A 12,218-nucleotide genomic window follows, 5' to 3' on the forward strand; every position below is an offset into this window, starting at 1 on the left:
AATATCACACTGCTGTGTCCTTGTTCACAGAATTTCTGCTGTTTTTATGAGTAAGTAACAGTTTGAACACTATTCATCATATCTAAAACAATTCTGGTCAGATTTGTTCAGGTTTTTCAAACAATATTCCTCTAGTTACTAAACGTGTTATTATTATTTTTTTTTATTTACAACTTAAAAAATGTAATTTATTCCTGTGATTTTCTGAGTTTACAGCGGAGATAGTAGGGCTCGCGGGCCAAAGTAAGCCCACAGAAACCTTTGATTCGGCCCACCACCCATCTGAAAAGAGAGGTGAATGATGGGGATGTGGTTGGGGCGAAAGTCTTTGACAGAGATTGTTTTTCAATTTAAATGTAACCCTTTGATTCTTTGTTTTATTATATATATATATATATATATATATATATATATATATATATATATATATATATATATATATATATATATATATATATATATATATATATATGTGTGTGTGTGTATGTTAAAAGTGGAAAAAATAATGGATTATTTAGAGATTTCATTCATAATTACAAGAATTAATCTGTATAATCACATTACCTAATGTGTATAATTACAGTAATAACATGAGTACAGTAATAATCATTATAATCACATTAATTAATTTGTATAATTGCATTAATAACCTGTATAATTACACTAATAATCTTTAAAATCAGATTAATTAATCTGTATAATTACGATAAAAATAGTCTTCAACAAAAATAAAAATAGTCTTCAACAATAATCTGTATAATTGCAGTAATAATTAGTAAAATGGCAGTAATTACCAGTTTTTTTTTACTTCTTCTTCATTTTTATCACAGTTTAAATGCAAATAATCAACAGTAATAAACTGTAATTTAATGAAGTTTGACCGTAAAGTATGTTTTTTTTTATATAGTTATTGTATGTAATTTTACCAAATGGTTATTTTATGTAATTTAATGAAATACCTCTGGAAGCCCTGCTGCAAGTCTTTTGACCGTTTTTTTAACATATATATATATATATATATATATATATATATATATATATATATATATATATATATATATATATATATATATATATATATATATATATATATATATGTATATATATATATATATATATATATATATATATATATATATATATATATATATATATATATATATATATATATATATATATATTTATATATATATATATATTTTTTTATTTTTTTTTTACTTTGATTAAAAGCAAGGTTTCCTAGTTTATTTTTAATTTTTATCAAGTAAATTAGGAAATAACCTCAAGTTTAATGTTATATGATGTGATATATTGGGTTTGGTATATACAGTATTCAACCCACATCCCTTAATTAAGTTTGGTTTTTGGCCCTTTATAAGAAAAGTTTGGACACCCCTGGTTTACAGCAATGGTCTCAAACTCAATTCCTGGAGGGAATGCAGAGTGTATTTGTCATCAAATTAATGTATCAGATACCAAAAATGTATAAAAAAAATCTTAAGTTCACAAACATATAAACATTAGTATATTTTTTAGCATTAAAAGCAGTTGTGATTACACTAATTTCTAGAAAATGATGAAGTAAAGCACTGTTATCTGAATGCAGAATTTAGTCCTCTTTATGATGCTAATCTGGCTTCGAGGAGCAGTATCAGCATTGATATGATCAGCGATTTCATGCTCTCTGTGCAGTAAGACGCTTATCGTCTCATACAAATCTCCATGCCCATTTACTTCATTAGGGTCTATCTGGAGAAATAGGATCTATCTGCTTTACAACGATTTTTCACAAATCTGATGCCCTACTGAGCTCAGTATGGAGTGTCTGCAGGACACTGGACGATATAAATCAGTGCATTTACAGCAGGCCAGAAGATCACATTCTCAATGGAGATCTTAGCATCTTTTAAGAATCTTCAAAGTGCAGCCAAAGAGAATATGGAGATATGCATGATCTCATTATAAGTACAGTACTGTACTGTAGTATAGCCTATTGGTTAAAGATCTTGGCTGATGCCCAAAAGATGGAAGAGTACAACTTTGCCAGGGCTGATCTTTGAGTCCTTAATACAGCGACGTTATCAGATTGCCTCAGGGAGACTGTCATTGTAATCTTCTCTTTGTCCTTTTTGACACTTTCATCCATAGATATTAAGCATGGGCTACACTTTTAGGGCATCTGAGACTCACCATTTGATTACGTGTAAGGTGTGAAAACATGTTAAAGAGATTGTTTGTCCAAAAATCAATATTTTCTCTTAAATTACTCACCCTCAGGCCAGCCAAGATGTAAAAGTGTGGCTTTTTTCTTTAGGAGAACAATTAAGAACATTTGTTTTTGTTGAAACTGTGGTCTTTGATGACCCATAAAATGCTAGTTTGTGGCTACTGGCACTTTGGGAATAAAAAAAAACAACACACAATCATATTTTAGGCAGAGATGGTCACACTATTGCTGGTTTTTAATAAATCAACAAGGATTATGGTTTGAACCAAAAATCAACAAACATGTAGATGGCCTGATGGTGAGTAAATTAACAGCACTTACTCATTTTTGGGTGAACTAACCCTTTAAAAAAAACCTATTGTTGATAATTACTGTGGCAATGTTTAACTATTTTAAAGGGGACACGGGTAAAAATAATAAGAAAAATAACTAACTAAATAAATAAATAAATGGGCCATAGGTAATTTCCTAATTTGTTTAATAACATTTATAAATGACTAGGAAACATTGCTTTATATTAACTAATACAGTATTCTTTTACATATTATAATGAACTTATAATGAACAGTAAAAACAAAATCTCATTTATAACAGAAATGCTCGCCAATGTCTTCTGCATAGTCCTCTATCTGTCAAGTGACAGTATTTACATTTTTAAAAATCTGAGTCATTAACAAGATTTAATTGAAACATTTAAATTCAGTTTGCTTATTTTGTAGCTCAGCAATAAAACAAACAAAAAAGGTTACGTCAAATTAGAAACGACAATCTCTGTGTTATAGACAATCACCTCAACCCTCTCTATTATTTGGGTATCTCTGATCTATGTTAATGGCTGTTGACATTATTATTATTATTATTAAAATAATCAAATTCTATTCTATACTGAGATTCTAATCACAATCACATTACACTTGCATCTTACTGAAGGGCTCTTTACATTTCTGGAATCATAAAATAAATCATGCTTAAGCTCCTAGGGCTTAGTGGCCACATACGTGGACAGCACATTTTAGCTCTTGAATGGCTATTTAAAATACTTTGAATGTTCATATTTTGTTACAGACATATTGTGTCATCCTGCAACTGTTTTGCAGCAAATGAAATGGCCCAAACACTATTTTTAACTGTCCAAAATGGGCAAACAATTTTGTTTTTACTCTCAGATAGTCAAAACATGTAAAAAAAAAAAAACTGTATATGTTATATATTCATTAAAAAACAGTCAGGAAAGGTGTTTTATGTAAATTCGGCCCATGGGTCCACATATACGGACATAATTTTTCTATAAAAGTACATCATATATACATCATACAACATACATCATATCAAAAGAGCATACTAATTAGGTTCCGATAAACCTAAAGAGCCAAGAGAAAAAAAAAAAATGGATGAAAAAAAAATTATTAAAGAAATAAAACACCTTGGGCTTTAAGAGGTTCATTAATATCGATACTCAATTTTTTTTGTTCAATTATTCTGAAACAAGCTCTGTCACAGACAAAACAGAAATACTGAAAATATACAGTACATATACAGTGGTCACTCGCTATAGCGTGGTTCACCTGTCGTGGATATTTTTTTGTGCAATTTGACATGCCTCTTTTTTTTTTTTTTTACAGCACATTGTGTTCTGCATTCTGATTACCTATAGACCATCTCATCCATGTCTCCTGTATAGTACAAAATGAATTCAGCTTGCCAATTTAACATACATTTTTGATTACTAGCAGTGTGAGTTCCAATAAGGATGCAAAAAAGGTTGTAACTGTTTGCAGCAAGATCACCGTAAAGAGAGTCGCACACCAAATATGCTCGTCACACCATGCCATGCATTTTAGAATTGTAAAGATAGGTTTATATCAGTGTACGCACACTGTCGGTGGCTGCGCGCGGTGCCTTTTTACTGACAGCAATGAATGTTTATACCTGACAACAGATTTTGATCTTTGGTTTCATTCTATAATACTGGACATTATTTCCACAGATGTTTGAACTTTGAAAGTACTTTAACAAGAGAAAAGTGTGAACATGTATAAAAGTGTATAGTGTGTAGTGAAGGGTTTTACAGCCTTAAAACATTTATAATAATTGTAAATAAAAGCTAACTTTTGCGGGTTATTTTTAGAATGCGATTAACAAGGACTGTATTGTATTTGAGAACAGATGCATTTGAGTAAAAAAAAAGTGAATCACTGCACCGTTAAAAAGAGTCTGTCATGCAATAGTCATTAGAAGCTCATGTTACATTCAGTGTTGTGTTGTAGCAAAATGAGTAAGACCCACTGGACACATTGTAGTGGTAATTGAAGCAGGTGCTGTTGAGGATGCAGGGCTCCGTCTGATTATTTTCTGGACACACTCTGTCAGCCACCGGGGGGCGAAGCACGTGCCTTGTCCTAATCCTCGAACTGTTTTCGTCACACGGCTACAACAAAAAGAAAAATACTGTTAAAATGTCAAAATGGCTTTGACGCATGAGTCTCGACACTATTTTAAAAGTGCACACTCACATGTTCAATTCACAAAAGATAAAAAACCCAGCCACATGGTCTTGCGATGCTAAATGCACAGTAAGAAGCTGTTAGGCTGCAGGCAGCAGCTAATCTGCATCTCCATCACTGTCAGGCGCTAATGAGACCCTTTAAACGGCTAGCTGGCCACGGCCATGTATCTGACTATTGGGGAGTCTGATCATCAGCATGAGCTCTTTTCGACTACTGCCATATATCTGAGCACCCAGGTTTTTTGGGAACATTTCGCAATTATGCAAAAAACCGAAACCAATTAACCAAGCTCAATCGCTGAACACTGCTGTTTGACATGTTCATCGTGCTGGCTGACTGCTTTGACAAAGCGGAGAGAACAAACATTGCTTGGATCTGAGAGCGTACAAGGTAGAATTGCGATCTAATGTGATTAGTGTAGAGACCAAATTATGCTGAAATGGCTTGGCAGTCTTGTGTAGGTTGGGCTGAGCCAGGATAACTCATCCAGTTTGTTTCTGATTTGTTGAGTACGAATTGAAGAGCTGTTTGCACTTCAATGAGTCAGCGGCCCGGTGGCAAATCGTATCTAGGGTAACTTTTTATGCACAACATTAATTAGAATAACAAATGCTTCATTACTACTGGAGGTTCATCTGCATACTGATTTCGCTTGTCTCCGTATTCACCGTTTGAATTTCGCCACAGGAACTCTAGAGAACTGTGTGAAGATTTGACTTGCGAGGCAGCATTAATGTGAAATATTCAAATGGATGCAAAGCATCTTGACTCTCTCTTATGTCAGGACCCGGGCTGAGAAAGAGTTTCACAAAAATAGATACTGTAAAATCTTTCTATTCTTAATTCACAGACAGAAATGATCTCCCGAGAGGCACATTTTTACGAGCTCATAAACACCAGTGCATAATTTTCACCTACAAAGCAGAACGTCAACACAGCATTCCTCCTGAAAACAGCTTAGTTCAGTATGAATCTCCATACACTAACAGTTTATGCTGATCACATTTTAGTGAAACATGTCTATAGTCGACAATTATTATGAAAAGTGTGGTACAAATAAACTTAAATTGCGTTGGAATTGAATAGAGCGCAAATATGCTGATCTACACCTGTGCTACTCTGTGTGTACTAGAAATGCAACGATTCTCTGTAAAAAAATCATATTGTTCTGTTGTCCTCCCATGATTTGGTGTGCCCTGTGAACCGGGGTTCAGAATATGCAATATTAATATTGGTTTGGTGATAACAACAACTGCAACAAAGCAAAAAAAAGCTCTGCTTTTGTAGACTTCCGATTACCTTTCACATGCACTGCACATTCGAAAATCTGTCCAATTACCTCTTAGTATTTAAATCTGTTGTTGACATCATGTTTCCTCACGTGCCACTGTGTGTGGAGTTTTTGTGTTTTAGTATGGCAAGTCAAGGAGATACAGTGCAAATGTGCAGGTAAAGCCAAAACAGAGCATATTGCCTAAGTGTTTCAACAGACAATCAATGCAAATTCAGACAGGCATTTACATTGACAAATGCTGATTTTTTAATTTTAATTTTATTTTTATCATTGCAAAGATGTCAATGTAAATTTTAAATATATAGCACTATTAAACACAACCAGAGGTTGACCAATGAGCTGCGAAATAGACATCACAACAGAGAAAAAAATATACAATTTTAGCTAAAACAAACAATTTTTCATTGATAAAATGCCAAATCAAAGAGGTAAGTTTTCAACCTAGATTTAAAAACAGACAGAAGTGAAACAGATCTAATCAGAGCATTCCACAACCTGGGACCAGCTACTGCGAAGGGACGGTCACCTCTGCATTTCAGCCTTTATCACCAAAGAGACCGACTAGGCTGATGCTCAATTAACATGTCTGCCAGAAAAGAAGGTGCCAGGCTATTTTTAGATTTAAAAACCAAGAGAAATATTTTTGAAAGTGACTTGATAGTGCACAGGCAACCAGTGCAAAGAGCGTAAAACTGGTGTAAGGTGGTCATGTATCTTGGTACTTGTTAAAAGCCTTGCAGCAGCATTTTGGACTAATTGTAAACGGGATAAGGTATTTTGACTAATCCCAAAGTAGAAAGAGTTACAATAGTCCAATCTAGTGATGATAAAAGCATGGATTATTTTTTCTAAAAAAATATTTCTAGATAGATTTGACAGTTTTCAAAAGTCAAAGCTGAAAGAAGCAGGATTTGACCACTGCATTTATCTGTTTGTCAAAGCTCAACCCATCATGCAGAATAACAGCAATAGGCAGATCGAGGTTCCGTGTCTACACCCAAAAGTGTCCCATATGGACTCAGACATACAGCCTATAGTTTGTGCAAAAAAGATGTGCCTTGTGATATTTGACTGGTTTCGTGATCACCTCAGGGTTGATGCTGATAGCCTCAATGGATGTACGCTGACCCCTAGTTCCAAATCAGTTTTTTTTTCTTTTGACACCCAAAGCACCAGTTTGGATCCAGGAAGTGTTTCTTAATTAGCACAAAAAACATTGCATGCATCAGGGGCTGATGGTGGGGTTACCATGAACAATGAGATGAGCAGAAACTGCTTTGAGCACCATATTTGAAATAGCAGCAGAACAAAATACTGAACACATCATCGCTTCTAATCTCCATTTTAAATTACAGCAAGCTGAACGAACATGTTATTCCCCCTTGTATTCTCCTTCTATTGAAATTGCTCTGCATGAACAGGTTATTATCACTTATAATCTCTGTTTATACAAACTATGGAGCGCTGGCATGAAGACATTGGATTTGGATGCCAGTATAGGCTCTGAGTCCTGGCATGCTGACCTTTTCTGATACCATCCCCCTCTCTCTTTAACTTCACTTCCTCTCTACAGATGGCCATATGCCAATAAAGGCAAACATGTCAAAAATAAATCTTAAAATAGAATTATATTTTTGGAATTTCTGTGAAGAACACTACCATCTTTTATGCTTGGTGAATGTTTTGTTTTTCAGTTGCAGTTGATCACTACTTTAACTATAATTTTTTTTATGCAATAATTTATTGTGATGTCATATGTTTTAATGTATACCATTTATAATTATTGTGCAATCATTTGCCATGGTCAGTTTGTGGGATTTTGTTTTTCTTTTATTGCAGTGTGTACATGTTTATTTATAAAGTCCAAGGGAGCCGGACGTTGCTGAGGCTTTTATTTCAGTATGTTGATGTACTTCCAACTAAAACACAATAGTGAGTGGAGTAGAGCTTTCTTTTTGTGCATAATTCTTTCATAGCAAACTAACGTTTAGGAGTGGCATGGTTAAGAATATTTTGACTGAAGCCACCAAAATTATATCAACAGAGAAGGACAGTCACTCCAAACACAGAAGCAAATGGTCAGACTTTGATTGAGCAAATGGTCAGACTTTGATTGAAGATTACAAAAACAAACAGCTTTTTTTCAGTGGATTTGCTTGCATGGATTAATTGTTCACCTAAAGAATAACAATGTGTACTAGCAAAATAAACACTGTACATTTTGAATTCACACAGACATTACAATAAACATTTTATTTCATAAAGTACAAGTTGATTTCAAAATCTTCCAGCACATTTATTTTGTGATTTTTTCGTTGTTGCTGAATAAAAGACTATTTTCCAATATACACTTACATCATATCATAGAGGATTTCTTTAAAGTATAAAAACCTCATTTCATTTTTGTGCACCCAAACCATGTTAATAATAATGCTTTATATTTTGTCAATGTCTGCAGCATTGGGATCAGGAGTAATCAGGGCATTTTTTACTGATCCTTATCGGCTGTGTGAAACACACTCCTTTCTTTTACATCATCGGTCACACAGGTGTCATAAGCGGAGAGCAGAATTTGTCACAGGAATGACAAACTCTGCAAAACTGTCTAAAATGCAGCTAAACTGTCTGCTATGTGGAAATACAAAAGCAGTCTAACACCAACATGCAATGCAAGCAGTTTGTGCAGAGTTTCATTTTCTGAATTAATTTGTGCAAAGATGGTGATGTTAAACACTGCTGATGTAATAAACACCACAAATGCCACTGTAACAGTCTTTGCTGTATTGCCTTCTTGCACCATCTCTGATTGAAGCTGTGGAGCAGATACTGCACAGTGTAGCTGTACACTTATGGCTCTATGATTATGGGCTTAATCCCATCAGTTTGATCAACATATTGTGTTTAAATGAGGTAAAGCTTATCTGTAATATTGCATAAATGCTGATGTGCATGCTATGTACATTACATTATATTTTTGATATAATATAAAAAAAAAACATTTTTACCAATAATTTAAAACTGTAATAAGTTTACAATAAAATTTCATTAGTTAATCTTATTCAATATATGGTGTGGTTGCACAGGATCTTAATAATCATAGTTCAGATTTTACAAAGGCATTATTAAAATTGTGCCTGTTAACATTAGTTTAATGCAATGTGAGTTAACAAGAACTAACAATGAATGACTTTTTTTACTTTTTACTTTTTATTTCATTTTTTCGATGACTATTTGAATTTTCTAAAATTAACAACGATGAATAAATACTGTAATTAATGTTTTGTACATTGTTGGTTCATGTTCATAAATATATGATCTAACATTACCTAAAGGAACCTTATTTTAAAGTGCTATTTATTATTTATTTTATTTAGCCAAATAATAATAATAAAATCATAAAAAATAATCAGGTTGAACTTTTTCTTAATTACAGAGATTTGAAATTGTATGCATATACACTAGATTTAATTTAAGTACTATATCAGACTGGTACAGTATTCTTTATTGTAAGATAATTAAAATAAAATAGCTCGAATCAGTCTGGGGACCAAAAAAACTTGATTGGTTTGACTGTACGCTCATATTTTTTTATTTTACATTTAGACTACATTTTCAGTAATCTAATATTCACATAATCAAGTTAATTTTTAATTGAATTAAAATGTTAAATTACAATGTTGAACAAAACTAAATTATCCTTGAACAGACTAAAATTGAAACTTCGTACCTGACTTGTAAAGCTGCTTTAACATAATTGCATAAAGTGCCACAGAAATGCAGGTCACGCGACTTGAATTCAAAGTATTGGTAACACTTTCGATATGTTCAGAATAATTTATATTTCACTTATCTGAAAGTATTAACAAAACAATTTATTTAGGTGTTTTTTTTTTTTTTTCAAAATAATATTTGCCCTTCTACAATTCTTTTAATTATTACAAAAGCTTTGCTAATAAAATAGTTATGAAAAAAAAGTATAATAGGCTCCACAAAAATATCAAGCAGAACAACTGTTTCCAACATTGCTAATATGATTTATAAAGGCCAATTTGACACAAAAAATTCAACTTTAAGTATATTAGTTTCTAAAAATATTTACACATTACTGCTGGTTTTACATCCGTTCATTCATTTTTTTTTTCAGCTTTTTCACTTTATTCATCAGGGGTCGCCACAGTGGAATGAACTGCCAACTTATCCAGCATATGTTTTACACAAAGGCTGCCCTATCCAGCTGTAACCCAGTTCTGTGAAACATGCATAACCACTCATTCACACACATACGCTATGGCCAATTTAGTTTATTTAATTCAATTCAATTCAGTTCACCTTTATTTCTATAGCGCTTTTACAACGTAGAATGTGTCAAAACAGCTTCACATAGAATATTAAAGTAAACTGAAACAGTATCAGTTCAGTTTTCAGAGTTTAGGTTCAGTTTAGCTCAGTTCAGTGTGGTTTAATATTTAATGCTGAGAGTCCAAACACTGAGGAGCAAATTCATCGATGCGCAGCTCTACAGGTCACAAACCATACAAGCCAGTGGAGACAGCTGCGAGGAAAAAAAAACTTCAATTTATCTATTTCACATGTCTTTGGACTGTGGGGGAAACCAGAGCACCCGGAGGAAACCCACACCAACATGGGAAGAAGATGCAAACTCTGCACAGAAATTCCAACTGACCCAGTCGAGACTCGAACCAGTGGCCTTCTAGTAGTGAGGCGACAGTACTGAGCCATCATGTCCTGGTTTTACATAAAAAGTCTAAAATGTCTTGTACCAAGATGGCTTTCTAAACATTAAGAAAAATAAATAAATAAATAAACACACACACACACACACTTTTCACCCCTCAAACTTTGAATTCAATTGTAAATATTCACAACTGATCTCATATCAGTCATAAAAAACAAACAAACAAATACATAAATAAATAAATAAATAAAATCATCTGCCTACGGTATGCTTGACTCCAGATATCCAAATGTGTTCAAATACTTTGTATAGCGTCTGTATGCTGCACAACCCATCAGAGTCATCTCACAATGTTGAAATTTAGCATGCAGAATGAGAAAAAAAGGGCATCTTACTATGGCACAGGTGCTCCACTGACTCCACTGGGACATCACGCAGTCGTCAGGACACGGCAGGACGCAGGTCTGCGCTTGAGGAGGAATTTCATCCTGGTCACACAGGGTCTCATTCACACTGGCCACCAGGTCCTCACTGCCACGACTCACACACCTGTCACACAGAGACAACAACAGAATGGAGGAGTATGGGTCATAACCCTTCAGAGAAGCATCTGTGATGGGGTTATTCTGCAGGAATGTGTCCTTGCTCACCAGATCTTGCGGCTCTGGACTCCCTCTCCACAGGCTGGCAGCTCGTCCACTGTGTTGATGGTACAGACTGACCATGGGTCTGTTAGCCACTCGTACTGATCACACTCACTTCGACAGGGAACTGCCTCATACACCTGCAGACACATACAGACGGGCACCATCAGTTGACTGAAGTGACATTCATTTCAGGATATTAAGGGATAGTTCAGCCATAACTGAACATCTCTTTACCATTTACTCACACTCCAGTGGTTTTATGATTTTTTTTTCTTTTGTTGAACACAAAATGAGATATTGTGAAGAAAAATGCAGCCATTGACATCCATATAGGAACAAAAAATATTATGGCCATCAAAGGCTGTTTTTTCCAGCCAGAATATTTTGGTGTGTCTTCCTTTGAGAAAGAAAATCAGACAGGTTTGGAAAATGTGGATTAAATGATGACAGAATTTTCTTTTTTGGCTGAATTTAGCACTGACGGGTTAACTTGAACCATACAAAACACATTTTATTAAGAAGTAAATTTAAAAACTATACCAAAATTAAACTATTATATGCCCTAAAGATGTCAAAGTCTTGAATCTGATGCATAACAAAATAAATGCTGGTCTTCTTTTAAGACAGATAACCAATTCTGCCAACATCACCCGAGCTGGAAATAATGTTTTCCAATCAGCCCTGCCAGGACTTCATATTATGTTTTTGTTGTTGTGTTTATTTGTTTATTTTGTGTGTGTTTTGTGTAAACATGACTGAATTGTGTTGATATTTGCAGCATTAAAACCCACATGGACCCAAGATTCTCAGAGAAATCAGTCAAGTTTGCTGAAGGAAAAATCATGGT

General features: G+C 33.9%; 1 protein-coding gene across 3 annotated transcripts in view; it reads right to left on the reverse strand.

The window, feature by feature from the left end:
* thsd7ba (thrombospondin, type I, domain containing 7Ba) overlaps nucleotides 1-12,218 on the reverse strand; it is a 435,675-nt gene that overhangs the window by 38,293 nt on the left and 385,164 nt on the right. For all 3 annotated transcript variants that reach the window (XR_015499198.1, XM_087267488.1, XM_087267487.1), the window contains 3 exons: nucleotides 11,375-11,508; nucleotides 11,120-11,273; nucleotides 4,514-4,655 (listed from right to left, as the gene is read on the reverse strand). Coding sequence is in view for 2 of the 3 variants with exons in the window: in XM_087267488.1 (XP_087123614.1) it covers nucleotides 4,514-4,655; nucleotides 11,120-11,273; nucleotides 11,375-11,508 (430 nt within the window). In the remaining variant the exon portion in view is untranslated. The remainder of the gene's footprint in view (nucleotides 1-4,513; nucleotides 4,656-11,119; nucleotides 11,274-11,374; nucleotides 11,509-12,218) is intronic.

The sequence above is a fragment of the Danio rerio genome, chromosome 9 (genome assembly GCF_052040795.2).
Source record: "Danio rerio strain M-AB ecotype USA chromosome 9, GRCz13ab, whole genome shotgun sequence".
Lineage (NCBI taxonomy): Eukaryota > Metazoa > Chordata > Actinopteri > Cypriniformes > Danionidae > Danio > Danio rerio.